Below are 20458 nucleotides of genomic sequence, written 5' to 3'. Positions count from 1 at the left end.
TAATAGCATCGTCACGTCCTTGAAAAGCCCAAATGAAAAGGCTTTAAACAGAAAGGAAACGTCCGTTTTGTATGGACTGATGGCTTACACTCACTAACACTTTATGAGAACGGCACACTGTTAAGCATTAGTAAAGTATTAGTAAATACTTAACTATTCATGTTTTAAAGTGACACATTAAGGAGAAGTAATGCTTTTATATAATGAATTAAGTCCTGATTAATAGGCTCACATGTTTAATGAGAGCATTACTCTAAGTGACATTTTATAATAAATGAAGTATTACAGCAAATATTTAGGAACTGTTCCAACTAAACGATGAACAAAGCTGCTGCTCATTTATGCACCTACAGCTGATATACTGTAGGGACATTTATTTCATGTTGTAATTAATGGTCAGTTTAAGCAGCTGCTAGTTGTTAGTTCAGTATTTTTCATCTATTCCTTACACGGCATTTACAAGTGTCAACTATGCAACACAACCCAGCTGAAGGTTACATGTGTGTAGGAGCAGAGTGTTAGTTTGAAGGAGCAAGAGTGGCTCTCCTTTTAAAGAGAGAAAGATTCACTCATTTTGGAGCCATGGGGCACTTTATTTTGGATATAGATTTAGATTCAGATTTACAGATTTACAAAAGCAAAAAGTGGGTAAAAAATAGTAATAATAAATAATTAAACAGGTCATAATTTGTTCAGCAACCTGAGAGCAGGTGAAAATAACTGTCTTGGATCCTGCTGGGGACACATTTATAGTGTTTCTCAGGCTGGGAGTTCTCACGGGCCTGGAACAGGTTGTGGTTTGGGTGCTGAGTGTCTGATGTGTTTGACTCGGCACTGCGTCCAAGCTCGCATTTCTGCTGGAAGGATGGGAAACTCACCTCCCCTGATGCTCTCTGCTTCCCTCACTGGGTTGATCGATGGTGCAGCTTCTGTACCAGACGATACAGCAGCACAGCAGGATGCTGTCAGTGGAGCATTCAAAAACCTGGGCCTTCCTAACCTCGCTGTTGGTGTGTGTGGACCATCTGAGGTTCTCTGTGATGGTCACACCAAGAAACTTAAAATTGCTGACCAGCTCAACTGGGGCTCTGTCAATGTCAGTGAGGCCGCCTGAAATCCACAATCGGCTCCATTGTATGTTGACAGTGAGGGCACAGTTGTGATCCTGGCACCATTGTGTCAGATGGCTAATCTGGTCTCTGCAGAGCCGTCACCATCCACAATCATGTCCATCACAGTTATTTCATCCACAGATTTAATGGTGACATCGGAGCTGTACTCGGTCTCGCAGTCCTGTGCATACTCAGGACGCAGCCCTATATTTACACTGAACCGTCTTCATTTAAAATAAAATGGAAATAAGGTTGTTATGAAACAAAGGGTAAGCTGATAATGCAGCAAAATGTCTGTGGGATGTTGAAGACGCTGTTTCTCAGGTTAAAGCTGACGCTAAACCTCGTGCATTGTCAGTTAGCGAGCATAAGTCAGTTTAACCTGACGTGAAGCTACTAACCAGAGCAAAGCTGAACTTCTAACATCTACATTTACTTGTGTTATTAATTCAGTATGATGAACATGTTGTTTATGGTCTGCACATTTGAATATGAAGCGTGATGAAATGTTTTCATGTGTTCATGTTTTATTTCAAAGAAAGAAGCTTCAATATCTCAAAGTTAATGAACATTTTGTCTTCAGCTGTTCAGTCTCTTTCTGTCCTGAGAACTCAAACTCTACTTTTCACCTATGCACAAACTTCACGTGGGTTATATTTGCATCTTCTAATAAATATTTGTATTTTCTGTTTGTCTCTGTGTTGTCTGCTTCCTTTTATTGCTGTGAAGACAAAGGAGACGTGTTTGAGACTTAAGGTCCTGCTGACCTTTCAGTTTCATTTAGAAACACTTGTTCAGGTTTAAGTAACACAATATACTGAACTAAGAACTGTTAAATTAACCCTTAATTACAATATGAAATAAACAGTTATTAAAACTTTAACATTCTCACAAATAACTAGCTCATTTTATTAATCTGTTTATGTATGAATATGAATTTAAATATATTGTTAAGCACTTAGAGTGTGTATGGAATTATTCCTCTGGCTTAAAAGAAGTCGAGTTTATAGGTTTATGCAAAGGTCACTGACATCCGGGGTTACAACTTTAGACCTGGTGCAGCTTTGTAAACTGAGTGGACCTGGGAAAAACTCACAAGTGGACAACTGGCCCACAGATCAGTTTAAACCGATACAACGACATTGCGTACTGTGTAATCCAGTCTTTTCTCATCTTAAGGGCTTGTCCTGAGTCCCATTTGAAATAGTTTTTCTTTCTTTAGTCAATATTATCATGCCATATCATTTTTCTCACCATATAACTGTAATTAACACAAATCATGTATAACTCTCTAGTTGAAAGATGTCTAAAAAGTAAAGAAAATCTTATTAAATTCCTCTTTTTGCATGTGATGAATCAGTGTTTCTACACAGCTGTCTGAGCGTGTTTGGCTGTCTGCAGCCATTACAGTGAAAGCACTGTTAAAATGGCTGAAATGCATTTAGTCAGTATTTTTATTCCCACTCTCATCACAGCAGGTGCTGCTTCAGTTTGCACTCAACAAGTGATTTAAACACATCAAACCAAATGATAAATGCATGAAACACTGTGATGATTTCCAGAGGTGACTGTTGTGTAACATGTTCAGCACAGTAATGGATGGACACCAAAAGGTTGGCAACACTGTAGCTTTTACGTTACGTCTGTTTAGAAATCTATTGTTGTTAAAGGTTTGGCCTCTTCCTGATTTCTTATTTTGATTGTCAAAAAAATTGATTAAATAAAAATAACATTAGAAAACAATAACAGTAAGTTTGTTTGTTTTGTTTTTAATTCAGCAGATTGAGCAGTAACCGGCTCCATGTGCAGCTACTCATAGTGAGCTTTGTGAAAAATGCAGTTAATCACAGTTAGTTCACGAGTTACTAAGGGGGGGGGCAGTTACCTTTTCACACAGGGCTTATTGGAGTTGGGGAGCTTTTTCTCTCCCAATAAATAAAATCCTCTTTCAAAAGCTGCATTTTGTATTTTCTTTGGTTATCTTTGCCTCATATTAACATTTGCTTGATCTGGAAGGTAAGTGTGACAATTATGTGAGAAGGACAGATATGCCTGGTGACTGGGGCTACGTCCACACCTACACGGGTATTTTTGAAAACGGAGATTTTCCGTTTTCGTTTAAAAAAATAATCCTGTCCACACGTAAACGCAGAAATGAAGGAAAACGCTGCTAGGAACATGCCAAAGCAACAGGTGGTAGTGATGGGTCGTTCGCGAACGAAATGGCTCTTAGAGCCGGCTCTTTGAAGTGAACGACGCGAGCCGGCTCCTTATTGGGAGCCGTGAGGTTTTTTTTTTCTTTCTCTCACCCTCTCTCTCGCCCTTTTTTCCACTAAACTCCGCACGCGCGGCCTGTACTTTGCGCTGGGCAGAGGGGGGAGGGGCGTTCAGAAATCATGCAGGCCCATATGACAGAGAATGTGCATCTTCTTTTTGTTTTCATATTTTAATTTATATTTAATTGTGTTGTGGTTTGCAGTGTTTTGTGTTGTTTCACGTTAAATTTGGTTAAAAGGAAAAAGCTGAAAATTTAAGTAGTTAAAAGTTTAAAATGTGAATAGTTGTTTTTTGTATTATATGATTTATTTATTACATTTTATGTGGAGTGAATAAATAAAAGTATATTTATGGTGGCCCTTAGAGACAAAGCACGTACAAACTCCAAAACACGTAAAAACTCCAAAACACATAAAAACTCAGACGCACTTACAAACCCCGAAGCATGTACAAACTCCAAAACACGTAAAAAGTCAGAAGCACATACAAACTCAGAATCACGTACAAAAGACAACAGAAGTGCTCCAGGATGCTAGGGCGCAGTGTTGAGCTTTTGTTACCTCGTGGCTACACAAGCCAGCAAGTACCAACGACCGGATTTGGTGTGTGGTAGTAACAGGTAAATGATTTTTTTTTTAATTATTTGAATAAATATGAGTGCTTGTCTATAAATACACAAACAATACACACATGCTTTCAATTGTGTAATTTAAGTGATCTGGGTAGCTCTGTTTTGGAAGTTCAGTTAACGCTAGAAATGTGTTTTGGAGTTTGTATATGCTTTAGAGTTTGTACGTGCTTTGTCTCTAGGGGCCATATATAAACATATATAAATAAAACCACTTTTTTTTAACATTAGTAATTCCTTTTCTGCATAATTTTATATTATTGTTAATGATTAAATAATTAAAGCAACAAAACAACCTGAAGAGCCGGTTCGGAGCCGAAAGAGCCGGCTCTTTTTAGTGAGCCGAGCCGAAAGAGCCGGATCTCTAAAAAGAGCCGGAAATCCCATCACTAACAGGTGGCGATATATTCCTAACCGTGTAGAAATGTTGGCCAATCAGAAGTCTAGAAGCCTCGGTGGGAAATAGTAAACAAGGATGGGGCATAGAAGCAGAAACAAGTCGTATTTGTGGAGGGACAGTAACTGTGTGTGTATATGTAAGCATGTAAACACTGCAGAGAGTACAAGTAACAGTAACAGTATTGTAGAAATTCATTTCACCGAAACAATAGCGTGGCGCACAGTGTGATGTCAAAAAAGGCGCACACGTTTGACGCTACGTTTTCTCTGTTTTTCTCGTCCACACGTAAATGCTAAAACTGAGTTTTCAAAAATATCTACCCTGGCCGGAGTTTCTAAAAATCTCAGTTTTCAGTGACCAAAAACGCCGTTTATGTGTGGACGAAAGGAGCAAACGCATAGAAAAATCTGCGTTTTCAAAAATACCCGGGTACGTGTGGACGTAGCCTGGATGGTATTTTGAACAGCATAAGTTAACAATAGGTAAACCTATCATCTATAATCAGTCAGGGAATACAAAACGAGGTACCTAACAGCTAAATCATTATTAAACTGCTATCAGCTGAAAAAAAACCCAAAATATTGAACAAGACTTTCAACATACGTGTCTTTGGACTATGCAGCAAAAGGAGAACATTCAGTCACACAGACAGGCCTGAGCTGAAACCCAGAACCCTGGAGCTGTACGCTGACACAGCTACCACTGCACCACTACTCCACCCGACATACCACACAAGGGCAACAACTGCTGAGGTGACCACATTGTCATCATTACTAAGCAGGTTATGTGCAGTTAGGTTTTTGACTCCACTATTGATATCTATCGAGCTCCTTTGGATTATCTTGTGGTTAACCACCATATACGTCAGCTCTTTGGTGCCGTGTGGGTTGTTTACGGCAATATGATTGACCTCAGAACTTAAACAATGAGAAAGCAAAGATGCTTAAAAGGCTCTGCAGAGCTGATGGGAACTGAAGTCGGGTGAAAACATGGTGCAGGTTCATCACTGTGAGCTACCACCTACATCTTTCACAGTGAGCATACATTTAACAGGAAAACTCAGCATTTTAAGGATTATAGAAATACTGAACTGACACCTGTTTAATAAGTTATTTGCCATATAATCACACACACACACACACACACACACAGCATAATTTTACAGCAGCATGTCACTATAAGACAAAATGCAAAAGGCTATTAGAAGCTATTTAAAAATGAAAGCCCAACAAAGCCCCTGCAAAAGCCAAATCCAAATAAACACTGTAAGCGTTAAATCTGTGGTGTCAGGAGCCTGTGAGCTGCCTTCAGCAGAGTCCACATTATTACCAGAGCTGGCCCGCTACATGTCCTTGAGGGGCCAATTCATTAGTTAGCTGGAAAGCCCAATCAATCACAATGTATCTAAGAAGGCTATGGATCATAATTCTGCTCAGGTACAGCAAAGAGAAAAGACGGGCAGATGAGACGATGGATGGACAGAACCAGGCAAACAGGGCTGATGGGCAGGCTTGGGGAAAGGAAGAAGGATGATTGCAGCTATAACTACACACAGTTTAAGGCGGCATCCCAGGAGATGCTCGGTGCTGCAGTCAATAGAAATGTTGCTGTAGTGCTTTTCAGAAATAAAAAGAGAAACTAAGAAAACAGATGCATTAGCAACATAAACAACAACAAACAGAAACACTCATAGAAAACATGGCTGTGGTGTCAGATGTTGTTGGACCAGCAGTGATAACAAGCAAAGAAACGGTACATCTTTTACTTCACACATTTTTTTCAAACATTAATTATTTCTTTGCTGAATGTTGGTGGGGGCTCGGGCTACGTGATGAGATGAGCTATTGATCGTACAGGCTTAATAGGAAAAGGAAAGCCTCTGATGTGCTCCCCTGGGACGTCAGCTGAAAACAAAAGTCCGACACACTCACAGACCAGCGTGTAACCTCGAGGGGCAGTCCCGACGTCTAAGCATGTCTCCTCTACTTCCCTGCAATTGTTCCCTTGCCTTCATTGATCTGTCATAGATCAATGTTATAAAATAGAGACAGGTGTGGGTTTGTACCCAGAGGAAACAACAGCACATTAATCACAGCTTACAGCTGATGCACGCGGGTTGTTCGCCTGCTAACATGACTTGGTTTAACAATGACTTTCAGGGCTCATCTGTCAAATTACAGAAGCTTTAATGACACCCAAAGCTTAAATGAGATGATGTGTAACTCCCGTCTTTAGACTCAATAATTCATTATTTCCAAAACGCTAAACCAACGTTTTCTTACATTGTTACACTTACTAAGAAAAACTTTTTTTTAAATTATCAGATTCATTTATGTGAAGCTACATTATAGATCACGTTATATCATATAAGTATTTAGAGTCTATGAAACTAAGACGAGGGACTTGCAGATACAATATTCGTAACTTCATGAATTATTAGTTTAGTAGGCTAAAGCTGAATTGTGACGGCTGCTGAAGTTTCTTACTGCTGACAGCATCTCGTTTCTGCAAAGTGCAATCGGATGTAAAACAAAATAGAGCAAAGCAGTGATGAATTCACAAAGGAAATGAGTACAGCTCTAAAGCAGATTTTTTGACAAATTGTTAATGGTAATGAAAAAAGCTTCAGCAGCTGCTTGAAAGGACAAACAAAAGTTTGTCTTTTGTTAAACTTAACTCACAGCCTGATCTCCTGATTCAGGTCATTTGCACAAACAGAACAGGAGGTACTGCAAACGATAAATACATTAGAGGTTTCTTTTATTGCAGTTCGCCTTCATTAACTTAAGCACTAGTGTATGCGTTGGAATTTCTTGGTTTCATACCCTTTATATCATTTTTAAAAGGACTTTCACTTATTTGTACAGATGAATGGACGTACAGAAAAAACCTGGACCGTACAGCGAGGGGAGCTGCTGGCAGCGTGATGCTGTGTGGGGGCATTTTGCTGGCAACGCCTTGGGTCCACTTGTACCCTGAGAGGAGAGGGTCACTACAAATCAATAGCAATTTGTTCTGAGTGATCACCTTTGTCTTGGAGGAGAAACATCTATCCTCATGGGAGCAGTGTCTTCCAGGATGATAAAACCTCATCCAGAGGGCATGAGGGGTCACTCAGTAGATTGATGAAGATGAAAATTATGCGAATCGAGTGAACTGGTCACCAGATCTGAACCTGTACCCACGTGCTCTCCACCACCACTAAAACACTAAATGTGGGAAATCTAATGTACTAATCAGATGTAGTGAAGTGCTGGGGACACTTTACTAACAACACCAGCGATTATATTTATTTTTCAGTAACTCGGTATATGTTTTGTGTAGAATGAGTCTGACACACAGTGTAAGTCTACCTGCAGCCTGACGTCTCCCTCCAAAATAACAGTTTTTCTTACAGATTATTCCTCTTTCCTGGGATTTCTGGGAATATCGAACACTTGCTTGAAATAAAAACTACACACATGTCAATAAACTTTTGGCAGACTTGTGGCTAAATACATATAGCAGTGGCACTTTTACATCACAATTACAATTTATGCACAAGTTGAAATTGGGCGTCAACTTCTTATTCATGTATGACAACCCTTCATCAACAGAACTCATCATCACTGCATTAAAAGTGGACACTGTAGTGTCTGTTTGACAGAAAAGAATACACACAGTGTGTAAACCAAACGACCTCAAGACATTTAAAGCTTCAGCACTCAAACAGGAAATGAGAGTAGAAATGTGTTAGCCTCAGACACAGGTGGTAATACCATCACTAAAGAGAGTTTTGCTTTAGGTGACTCAATTATTTTTGGAGAGCGAGTGTCACTTTTTCACAAGGTGGACGTCTCAGTTTGGTCAGGAACTCATTCTCCTTTCAAGACAAAGCTTGGCAAAAAAAAAAAGTTGTATCCAAATGAGTTTAAATGAGAAATGGAATTAATTTAATGATGTGGAGGCTAAATAGGCCCCGCAGAGCCAATAGAGCGCTGCTCTTTAATACGTGGATGCATTAAATTAAAGCTATAATTGTCACTGTTATATAGTAAAAGGGTGCCGCGGTGCACACATATCACATGCTGCTTGGTGCAAACGTGCTGTGGCTGAGATGAAAGTTTGCACTTTGTTGCTTTAGGTTCGAGACCCCAGGGGCTAACGAGAGACACTCACATCCATCTGTGTAACGACAGGAAGGCACACGCACGAAATATTCCGAATCCAGCTTTGCTTTTCACACTTTTGCCTGCGATGGCCTCCACAGACAGGTGACTGGCTTCTGTGAATAAGTGGTGTGAAAATGGCAGCCAAGCAGCCAGAGCAGAGCAGCACTGGTGGATTTGTCTCTGTTTAATGAGGCAGCTGGTGGGGAGGGCAGTCATTGTTTTCCTCTCATAGGGGATGCGTTGAGTAATTTGCAGTAACCAGGGAGATACCATCCCTTTTCATCCCTTCTCAAATGGCCGCCTGACTGTGGCGGATGCCAAAAACGTCCGGGTACCATTCCTAAGAACATTGTTGGCATTCAGCAGACATGAGCCACCGCAGCTACAAATGCGCCCCCACAGCATAATAACGTGTCAAAGACAAAATAATTACAGCAAATACATTTTAGTGCAAACTACAGTAATGACGGGAGGGTTTGGATTGAAATGTAGATAATTTTATAGGATTTTAGAATTATTTCTTGAATAATTTAATTGGTCCTTTATAATCAAACCACTGGCACAATTTCACAGATGTAGAAAAAGAAAGCACATATTTTTATTTTGAAGGCGTATATTACATATCCTGTCCAATCCTCCAATGGTAAGAAGTCCTTTTAATTTAAAAATCTATCAGCCAATCCAAGTCAAGTCTGCATTCATTACTGTGATACAGATACAGATGCAATACTACGTATATGTAATGTAGGACAAGCTAATGTAAATCAGTCTGCAGTATTTGGGACTGCATTTTGATGTACACACAGATACTGACTCTCTCACACTCAAACTCCATAATGATTTTTGCAACACCCGCATTGTCAAGTGAATATAAGTCTTTGTAATCTCCACAAACAGACATCAGATTATAAATATGTAGAGCTATACGCAGTGGACTCTTTAATTTATGTGTCATGTATCTACTTTGGATGCATTTTCAGTGGCTCCACTGACAGCTCAAAATCTAACCTAGTTTACATACACACTTTCAACCAGCTTCCTGTGTCGGCGCATATTTAGATTGCATGTAGAAAAATAGCCAATAAAAGCAAAAATGGACTGTATCTGGTAAAACACAATCTCAAAATCAAATCACGATCTTTGCAAATGTGTCTAAATTCATAATAACCAGAGGACAGTGAGCGATCTCTTCCCTGAATATCTGCTGATGGCACCTGCAGGTCCTAAAAACTGGCTGCTGCCCTCAGAAGGTTATGTCACGAGAAGACCTGATGGGTTCTTTATTCAAGAATTTAAATAAGACGGGGTTAAAGTGGTTCAAAACTAGCAGCTCAAATTTGTAAACAGGAAAAGTTTTATCGCTTCCAAAACAAGAAACATTTGGTTCATCACTTCTGTTTAAAATGATCCATGAGAAGCCGACTGGTGCAGTGAAAAACTGATGTAGCTTAATTCTTCTCTTCTGTTGCCACAAGATGCATCGGGAAAGCTAAGAAACAAATAAGAAAGGGAGGGCAGACATTTGTTTTACAATATGCAAATTTACACTGCAGGAAATAGATTTCTACACGGGCTATTAATATACTAATGTGAAATGTGTGTTCGTGCTCTTTTTTAAATAAGAAGAAAAGGAAAAAAGGTGAAGTAATGAGACTCGGCGATGAAATTCGGATCTACAACAGATCATTTACATTAACACAATGTCTCAGTGATGTATAGACAAACTAAAAACCCCACAGGGACGTGAGAGAGCACACTTTAGGCACAGACAACAACGGAAGCCAACACGTAGCCGCCTCAGACATTAACCCCCCAGTAAGGCTGTCTTCATTTGGTTAGACGCTGTTAAAAAAAAGGAACCAAGTCATTTTAATGATACACAATTTGCATCCTAACAAAACCTTCAGGCTCCGTTCAAGTTCTGCCAAAACGCGCCGCTGGAGAACACCAAGTGTGCCCTTAAAATGCAATGCAGTTTAGCAGTTTAGCTAAACGGTACAAAGGGTTCCGAGTTTTCTGGTCGACACAGAATAAATTATATCCTCATACAAACTCTAAGATGTTTAATGGCAAAAAGATGCTGATATGGTTTTGCTGTTGCACTACTTGTAGTTGTGGCTGTTAGGCACACAGGTCCTCTTTTAGCTTGAGACTCTGTAGTTAGCCAAACAGTTTGAAATGAAACAGCTGAAGATTTAAACAAACAACACACACTCAGACTGCAGTGAGAGTTAGAGGTATTTGTTCTTCAACCACAAGTTAAACCTCAGGCAGCTGTTTTTCCAACTCTGTTCAATCAGGAAGAAAATAACAAATATTCTGACGCAAATAGAAAAAAGACTCCTTGGACCTCAGAGGGTGAACCTCTTAGCATCCAGCAGGTCACTTAGTTTTGACTTAGTGTCGGGTTCACATCTGTCACTCTGCGTGTTGTGTGGTGGTTGTGAAGAGATTAATCATCTTGATGCTGCTCACAGACTGCAAATCACTGTGAATGCAGTGGCATAATAATTATGCAGAATAATCAATAGTCACTGAACGTATGGGCTTTTTTAAGCATTACTTTATTTTACTTCCTCATTTTTATTAGTATTATTTATCTGATGGTTGCACCTATTATTAACTCCTGGTCATATAAATAGGCACAGTCATCATGTTGTGGGGCCTCTGAAATCCCAGTTCACTTTAAATCTTAGAAAAATAATAATAAGGCAAGAGTACAAGTAGAATAAAACATCAGTGGTTTCTTTTAAGCAAACGCCTTCAAACATCAGTGATCCTGAAGTCCACTCACACTATTTCACTTCTGTGTTCTTAGCTTAGAGCGCCCCTTGTGGCCATCCCCCATATTAAAGCATGCTACAGATGTCTTCCAGCAGGGTTTTTACCAACTGTCTTCCCCTTAAATCCTTCCCCTCAGAAAGGCGTAGTTTTTGCAGAGCCACCCCATCAGATAAAAATACACAGTGAGGCACAGCAGAGATGATTTTAACAGTTAGGATTCAGAACAGAATTGCATAACTGTCTCTGCAGCAGGTGGGATGATAACAGCACAAAGGAGAAGAAAGAAAAAAGAAAGAAACATTCGTGAGGATTTCGTGCATTTGTGTCCTGCTAATCTTTCGCGAGGTAAATTAAAGCAACAATATAGAATTTCACCGTTTTCTAGTGTTGTGGCACCTCGAGAACACCCACCCCCCCCCCCCACCCCCCCCCCGACCTTCCAGGAACCCTGCACGAGAGCCAAGTCACTGCAGTAAAATTTTGGACTGAAAAGCTGCATCTCCGGCCAATTTGTGTCTTTTTTTAAGCACCAAATGATATTTCTGCTTTATTACAGAGCAGGGCGATCACAAACATGAGAAAGACGGAGAACGATGGAAGGATGGGGGAGACAGTTTGGAGGGTTATACATATCACATTCCTATCTCTCACCTCTCTCCCCACATCCCTTTTTTAGTTCATAACTGCCATGGGTATTAATAATTAATGAGGACAATTCTCTGGCGTCTGGATGAGTCATACTCTCTGCTACTTGGTTTCCCAAAAGCACAAAAGCTGGGATTAACACAGAAAGAGGAAATCTGAATTTTTAACCCTAAAATGGAACTGGCATAAATGTTTGATGGGTGTCTATAAACAGAGGGAACTTTGACACCTGCCAAAAAAATCAAAAAGTCAGGTGTTCTGTCAGAAACCTGCCTTAAAAGCTGAAAGGACAGAAAAAGTTCGGGATGTTTGGGACGTAATATTCTGTGATCCAAATAGGAAAAACCAGCACATGTGCATATTTGTATGAAGTTTTCCACGCTGGAGTCTTTATTTTGGCTTAGTTTTACTTGCTTAAACTGTTAGCTTGAAAAGCACGAACTGGTTCATGGCCTTCGGGGCAAAAAACAAGACTTTCCCAAGTTGCAGAGGCAGTTTTCTAAGCAACTAAACAATTATATATTATGCTTGAAGGGCAGCCAGTGTTTGTACACGAACAAAACAAGAACAGCGTTCTGTCAGCTTTAGTTTGTCCAACACTGAGCTGTCAGACGCTGCAACGTGTGCTGTGAAAGGGAAAAATGCTAATGGCAGAGTTTGCAGAAGCTTGAAAGTTAAGCAGCCTCGAAAAACGACGAGGATGTACGAGCTTAAAAGAAATAGGGGGGGACACGGTGCAAAGAGGTGCTGATTTTAATACCTTGATTTCAACATGATTATACACGAGAAAATTAACCAATATACAGGAGATTTATGACTGATAGAAAATTGTATTTATTATACTTTCCAAGATACATTCTATTCATTTGTAATGTCAATAAACACTCATAATTTTAACTTAACAATACTTTTTAAATAAGGACCGGATAGAGTTAAGTTGAATAAAGAATTTTGAAATAGAACTTGTCCTGACAATATCATCTCAAACTAAATAAATTAAAAACAAAACGGAGACTGAGCTAATATTGCACATGGTTGTTTTTCCGATATGATTCAGCCCAGATCCGACAATTTAGAGCCTCGATCGGTTTGCCCTCGCTTTCCCTCCCTTTTTCCTCCCAGGTCCAACAATTCCAGAAGCATATCGAGTTTAATGCACATTTATTTTGGTTGCATAATGTTAATAAGAAACCTTTTACAAGATACTGTGGGAGATATAAGAATAAGGAAACTGCTGGAAACGTCACAGACTCTATCAGGCCTCTTGCTCATCGTGCGACACAAGAAAAAGGAAACATCACAGATCACATTTCACAACCTTTCATCCGGCAGGCGCTCCTCAGCAGACCAAGAGAAATAGAAACCCTTGAATCGACTGAATTAGCTCTGATGCAGCACACTATCAAGTCCTTTCCACTCTTTGCGTATTATTCTTCTTAAATAATACCGATAACTCTTTAAATAACCCTGCATAGAAAAATAAATTAACTATGTTGTTAAATTTTCATTCCTTTTCTACGAATTGAGAGCTGACGGGGAGGCGGGTCAACGATTGAATTATATTAGCGGTTTGTTGGACAATCTGGCAATGAAGTCTCTTGATGTTGATGATGCTCCGTCGTACAGTATGAGTGTGTGTGTGTGTCTTTCTTTGTAATTTACAAACCAGTCCCACAGATACAAATAATGTAAGACTTACAAAATAAATTCCAGGTTACGCTTACATGGCAAGCAGCTTTGTAATTTCTTTTTTTTTCTTTTTTCCTTTTTTTAATCATTGGGTTTTTTGTTTTTTTTTCTTTTCATTTTTCAGAAACGTCCTCTGACAGTGTATGTGCCATTAGATTTCACCCAAAACATACAGTTACTGTAAGTAGGAATTTTTAAAGAGAAACACAACTCCATTCAGAAGACACTATATTTAACATGGCTCTTTACACAAAGAAAACAAGTCATGAAATCATTCCCCCAAAAGAGTTTCGCGGTGCCTCCAATTCCCACGAATGGAAAACGGGAGCCGTTTAGCCTCCCGGCAAAGAGCAGGTGTACTGCTACTGCTGTGTAATCCACACAAGATGGCAGAGAGTCTGCAGCCAACTCCGGAGAGCATCCACAAGATCAAATAGATATCCCAGCAACACAAAAAAGGTCAAATAAAAACAAAATAAAATAGAATAAAGCAAAGTAGCATCCATTGAGTCACTGATTCTGTTAATCTCATCCCAGTAGAAGGAGACATGATTGGTTCCAGAGCAAAAAGAACAACCAGCGCTCCCCTCTTTTTCTTTTTTTTAAAAACGGGCTGAAGCCAGCGAGGTATATTCTCAAGCACTGTTTCAAGACCCTTTGATTTGGTTGGAAAAAAAAACAGTAAAAGAAAAAGAACAACAACAAGAACAACAAAAAAATATGAAGAAGATAAGTACCCATTTCAGTAGCAGCAAAAAATACTATGTCTGGTTGCTTTTTTAAGGGTGTCCTATGGTAAGTTTGCAGGATTCGTACATATGAGTGGTTGATAATCCAGAAGGTCTTTTACTGTGAAATACATCCACGCTTATTCTACTAATAGCCTTGTAGTGTGGAGCCATTTTGTCCTTCTCTGCAGTGGTCATTAAGGATTTCCAGAAGGCACTTTTTTTGCTTTGTGTGTGTGTGTGTGTGTGTGTGTGTGTGGCTGCAGAGAGGGAAATGAAGGCAGAGGGTGAGAGATCTGAAGGTTTGAATGACGTGTGTGTGTCTCGAGAGGACAAAGAGCCAGAGAAATGTGTTCGGCTGTCTGTCTGCCTGCATGTTGCTGACTTCATACTGTAGAAGTGTGTGTAATCAATGCACAGATCAAACACAACAGTCCCTACATTTTGCTCAGTGCAGTCTGCTCCTCGAGCACCTGCAGGTAATCAGGCGTTCCTTGGAGCTTGGCTTTCAGCTCGTAATACTCACTTTTCCTCTGCTCCACTACGATCTTACTGTGGTTCCCGCCTATCAGCGACGACTTCTTCATCTTTTTATCCAGCGTTTTCTCTGGGTAGCGGATTTCATATCCACCCATCCCTATACTGTTGAAATCTCTTTTGCTGTCCAGGAAGTTGTGGATGAACATGCTGGGCTCTCGGTTGGGGAGAAACTCCTCGAGTTCGTCGATGGTGCTGAGGCGTTTGTTGCGCTCCAGAGTGGAAAGCATGTCTTTCTCCTTGTCTGCGCTGTTCCGCAGGATGATCTTCTGCCTCTGCGAGTCTGCAAATTTGAAGCCGGCATCCAAGTCTGAGGAGCGACCGATCCCGCAGGTGTGGCTCTTGCCGATGTGCTCGATAGTCTGAGGGATGAAGGCCTCGCCTCCCAAGTCGTCGCCGGGGATAGAACCTTTTTTGCCGGATTTGTGGCTGTGGCGGCGAAGCTGCAAAGACATTGAGCCGCACTCCTGGTTCCCCAGCCCCTCCTGCCTGCCCACCGGTTTTTTATTCCGCCTCAGGACAAAGACTAAAAGGCAGAAGGCCACAAACACAGTCAGGATCAGCACTACGAGGATGCTAAGGATCATAATTGAAAGAGGCACTGGCCCTCCCGGTGGTGCTTTGCCAACTCCAGCAGGCGACACTGATGTCAAAACAGGGGTAGCGCCAGTCTGAATAAATGGCGGCCTCGCCATCCGAGGACACAGGATCTCATTTTTTAAGAGGCGCAGTTCAATGTTGGCGAACTGCACAGGGGAGGCACATTTCACCTCTTTGGCAGCCACTCCATCACTCAGTTTCTGCAGCCAGAGTTTGAGGGCAACCAGATCGCACGAGCACTCCCACGGGTTCCCTTCCAGGTCTATTTGGGTCAGTGACCTCAGCTGGTCCAAGACACCGCTCACTGGCAGGGTCATGAAGTGGTTGTTTTTCAGATTGAGTCTGGCTAAAGGGATCCCCGCAAACACATAAGCAGGGAGACTCCGCAGAACATTGTTGTTGAGATACAGGAGTTGAAGGTTCGGCATGGAATCAAACGTACCTGCTAAGATTTCCTTTATGGCATTGTATTCCAAATATAAGTACTGCAGGTTTGTGAGGCCCAAAAACATCTCTGGGTGCAACTGTTCAAGCAGGTTTCCGTTTAAGTACAGTCTCCTCAGGTTCGTGAGGTTAGCAAACACACCTTTCTGGACTGTGACAATCTGATTGCTGCCAAGATGCAGCAGATCTAAGCCCTCAAAACCTTGGAAATCACTCGGATTGATGTCACGGATGTAATTCCCACTCAGGTGAAGCTTCTTGGCATTTGGGGGTTTGGGAACGAGATCAGCTAGATTTTTAATATTCCTCTCCTGACAGCTGACGCTAATGCCAAAGTCAGAAGGGTGGGCTTTGCAGCTGCAGGGCTGTGGACACAACTGAAAGGAAACAATCTGGTTATTCCTTCCAGCCACAATCCCATTGCCATAAAACTTTGATGAGTCTGTGGTTTTTGGCGTTTTCGTGGCTATGGGAGCCACAGTACTTGGGGGCGTTTTGGAGGGCTGTGCAGGTGGCATCCTAACATCAAATTCACTTCCTGTTCCCATGGGACAAAGCTCCTGTTTGTTGGTTTCTTTCAGGAGCCTCCCGTACAAGTCACTTGGCGTTTCACATATGGCCTCGCCAATAAAAATATTATAGGGCATGTTTTCAAGCCACGCTTTGAGAGGCGCTAGGTCACAGGTACAGTTCCAGGGGTTGTCGTCCAGCTGCAGCTCTACAATGCGTCCAATGTGCTCCAGAACACCCAAATAGGGAAGTTTCTGGATCCTGTTGCCCCTTATATCCAGATGTGTGAGTGAGGCAAAGCGAAATATGTTGTCGGGGAGTGCCTGTATGAGATTGTCATTCAGGATCAGCACTTTGAGTTTGTGCAGTTTGTTAAAGGCTCCCTTCTCAATGTATTGTATTAAGTTGTAGTCAGCCTGAAGGTATTCCAAGTTTTCTATGCCTAGGAAAGTGTCCGCACGCAGCACCTTTAACTCGTTGCTGTTCAGATGCAGCTGTTTCAACGCACTCATCCCCATGAAGGCCCCACCTTCGATGTTCTGCAGTTTATTGTTCCCCAGGTGCAGCGAGACGGCGTGGGTGAAGTTGAGGAAGGAGTTTGGGTAGAGTATGATCAGAAAGTTGTTCTGGAAGTTAAGGTGGTAGAGGGACGAGGCCGGAGGGACGAGCTGTGTGGGTCGATAGACGGTGATCTCCTCGCAGTTGACATACAGCACGTTTTCCACCGACATGCAGGAGCAGGCGACGCAGGTCTCGGCCAGCAAGTCAGGGGCGGACGGGTCTGCCATCGGGGGTCCGTTCGACATTGAGGGGGAGGAGAGGGAGGAGGCGAGAGAGCCGGAGATAGAAGAAGAAAAGGCTGCCAGCAGGAGTACGAGCAGCATTTCGCCGGTTAGAAATCCTCCCCCAGAAAACCATTTAGTAACCTTTGGAAAGAAAAAGAAAAGAGAGACAGGTGCATGCAAAAACATCCACACACGCAGGCGTACATACATGCACACAAAACCAGATATGCACGCACGCACGCACACACACACACACACCATCAAAATTCATATTTGAGATCGACTGCATTGCAATTTTAATATTTAACTCGATTTATATTTAAAGTACAAAAAAGAAAACATTACTCTCACTGTATGAAATAAATTCTAGCCACGATGCTAATAATGCACATTTGCAATGATCCCACTATTTCATCAGAATCTATAAACTGCGTATCTCTGTTACTGACACACAGTCATTCCTCCAAATCCTGGACAGCCTGAAATGTTGTATGGAGGTTATTCAGTACTGCAGGAAAAAGTAGCACATGCTCTGGAAATTACCCAAACCCCTAAAATACTGCACGTCTATGCATCTTATTCTGACACCCAAAGCAAGACACAGACATCAGCACAACTCTGTTTTGTGCCTCTCAGATTCAACATAATCAAAGTCAAATGGCTGCAGTTCCCTTTTCTAGGGGAGGTCTAATTTGGAGCCAGCACCTCCACTACCAGCGAGTAGCACATTCCGATTATTTAGCAAAGAGAAGAAGAAGAAGAATTGGGACTGTGCCCATTACTGACACACTGAGAGGGGTTTAAGCTGCACCCATTTATAGCAGCTGTGACACAAGAAGAAATTCCACATGACGAAATCTGAGAGATCTTTTTTATGGGACTGAATTTAAATAAATTGGACTTACCCAAAGCTGTGGTGGTGATGAATGCGGCTCCCTCTGGAGACACGGGGCAGGATTGGTGAGACATGGATGGAGCCGTGCAAACAGTCTGCCCAGCAGAAGCCGACAGTTATAGGGGCGCAACAAGGTCTCCCCCCAGTCCTCTATAGCCCCATGTAGGGAGCCGAGCAAACCGGAGAGGTGGAGGTGCGAGGCGGAGATGGAGAAACAGAGGAGGGAAAGGAGGAGAGGCGAAGAAGGAGGGAGGTCCGATTTCACCCGATGCGCCTCTTACTGACGGGCTCCTCTTGCTTGGAAAAATCTCCCCGCTGCTCGTTCGGTCCCCAAGGTGGCCGTACTACCTCCATGGGAAAACGTTCATTTGGGTGCAGGGGAGATAGAGAGGGAGCGGGGGAAAGGTAGAAGAAGGCAGAAAGAGGGGAAATAGAAAGAGGGGTTGGGGGGGAGGAGGCAGATAGCTTTCAGAGATCTTCACGGCGCGTCCGGCGACTCCAAGGCGTGAAAAGGGGCGCAAGGCGGACACCAGTACGGTGGAATAAGTCCATCATTCTTGGAGTTTTTATTTAAAGGCGGGGAACTGATCGAGAGAAAGAGGAGTAGCAATGAGTAGAAAATGGGGAGGGAGAGGGGATGATGATGATGATGGCCAGCACTGTGCGTCTGGCTACAGCTCGGCTGAGCAACCCTCCGAAGGGCCAATGAATAAATACTGGTTCGTTTCCAGCGAAGTTGCGCACGGGGATAAAGCTCCAGAGGGCAGAAGCGGCCAAAATGCCCCCATCAGGTTGGTTTTGTCACGAGGTTATTCTCCATCCGTGCAGCGCTAATCCCTCCACCCCCCAAAAAACTGTTGGTGGTTCTCTGCACTTTGTTTGCAGGCGAATGGAGAAGATATTATTTCAGTCTCATCCAAGTGGGAGGGAATCAGTTCTTATGTTTTTTTGTTTGTTTCTTTCCCCCTGTAATAAAGAAGAAGAATATTGAAGCTCCTTTCCGAGAAAAAAAGGAGGAAGAAAGAAAAACGAAGAGAAACCAGAGAGACGAGTGAGGACAAGAGAAACCGGTGCGTAAAAATGAATAATGCAGTTATTCAGCCTTTAGTCCGCTGTGGTGCAAGTGAGGCGCTCGAAAGTCCGCACATTCTCTCTTTCATAGGTCCAAAGAAGGGAAGGGAGAAAAAAAGAATCAAAATGGACTTGATAATTTTTTAAGTAATCCTCTCCTTGGGAAAAACACAAAAAATATCCAGGTGGAATAAATGGCAGAGGAGGGGGGAGGGGTGTCACACCGGAGAAAAGCAAGCTTGTGTTTCTCTCCCTCCTGTAAAGACAGAACAGTATCCGTGTCAGGCGCATAAGTATGCTGGCTCCTTCTGCAGCCGCATTCACGGAGCTTCCCACACGACTAAAAAGAGGAGAATGCAGAGATGGAGAGGGAGGGAGAGAGGGAGGGAGAGAGAGAGAGAGAGAGAGAGAGGGAGGAGGGGGGGGGGGCTCGCTCACATTGACCGAAAAGAGAAAAAAGATACTCCAGACCTTGAACCAGATCCATTAGGGTGAGTGAACACTGCAACAGCTGCATTTGCTCCCTATTTACGAGCGGATTCAGATTTTTTGTTTTATTATTTTTCTATTCTTAAATGTAATAAAAGGAGGCTTCACCTGTTTTTATTTCCTACCCTGTGTGAGCTCGTGGGGGGGGGGGGGGGGGGGGGGGTCAAGATCAAAGCGCTGATGGAGACGGAGGAAGGGAGTGTGCGCGCGTGCGGGTGGACTTGGCGCGTTAAGAAAATAAAAGCAGCACTGCGAAAGAGTCACAGCGGGCCGGACCTGCGCAACACGGACCGAGCGCGTCCCCGAGGTCCGTGTGGAGAGAGAGAGAGGGATGTGTGTGTGCTTAAAACCCGGCACGGGAGCGCGCATGTGAGCGGCATTTTAAACAGGAGGGAGAGAAAGCGAGCGAGCGAGAGAGGGAGATGGGGTTATTATTCAGGAGCGCTGCAGTCAGGCGGGCTGGAAGAGAGACAAAAACGGAGATGGTGATGGAGAATCAGTCAGTCAAGAGCTCAAGTTTATTGTGCATGTTTGTGGGAGAACATGGAAGAAGGAGCTCGATGAAGCAGATTAGAGCAGGAGAGAAGAGGAGGTAAGTTAGCCGCCTCCTTATACAGTTACATTTTTATACATTCTTGCTATTATTATTCTTCTATCTATCTTATCATGAGTCCTGGCTCCTCAGCTGACACTGGAGGGGGAGTCCAACCTGA

The 20458-nt window shown here is 42.4% G+C and overlaps 1 protein-coding gene across 1 annotated transcript; it reads right to left on the bottom strand.

Annotated features, from left to right (window-relative positions):
• Window positions 1-13141: 13141 nt before the first annotated feature.
• On the bottom strand, window positions 13142-19596 carry slitrk4 (SLIT and NTRK-like family, member 4). The gene is made up of 2 exons (XM_006781903.3): window positions 18196-19596; window positions 13142-17431 (listed from the first exon to the last, which is right to left on the bottom strand). Exon 2 carries the CDS (start codon window positions 17387-17389, stop codon window positions 14852-14854), a length of 2538 nt encoding a protein of 845 aa, XP_006781966.2. The 5' UTR covers window positions 17390-17431; window positions 18196-19596; the 3' UTR covers window positions 13142-14851.
• Window positions 19597-20458: the final 862 nt, after the last annotated feature.

This window comes from Neolamprologus brichardi, chromosome 2 (genome assembly GCF_056152115.1).
Source record: "Neolamprologus brichardi isolate AB-2024 chromosome 2, ASM5615211v1, whole genome shotgun sequence".
In the NCBI taxonomy this organism is placed as follows: Eukaryota; Metazoa; Chordata; class Actinopteri; order Cichliformes; family Cichlidae; genus Neolamprologus; species Neolamprologus brichardi.
The sequence above is the reverse complement of the archived record's forward strand: the minus strand, read 5'-3'. Positions and strand labels throughout refer to the sequence as shown.

Bases quoted from the DNA above. Each gene is read 5' to 3' on its own strand.
- slitrk4 (XM_006781903.3), bottom strand. From the start codon at position 17,389: ATGCTGCTCGTACTCCTGCTGGCAGCCTTTTCTTCTTCTATCTCCGGC.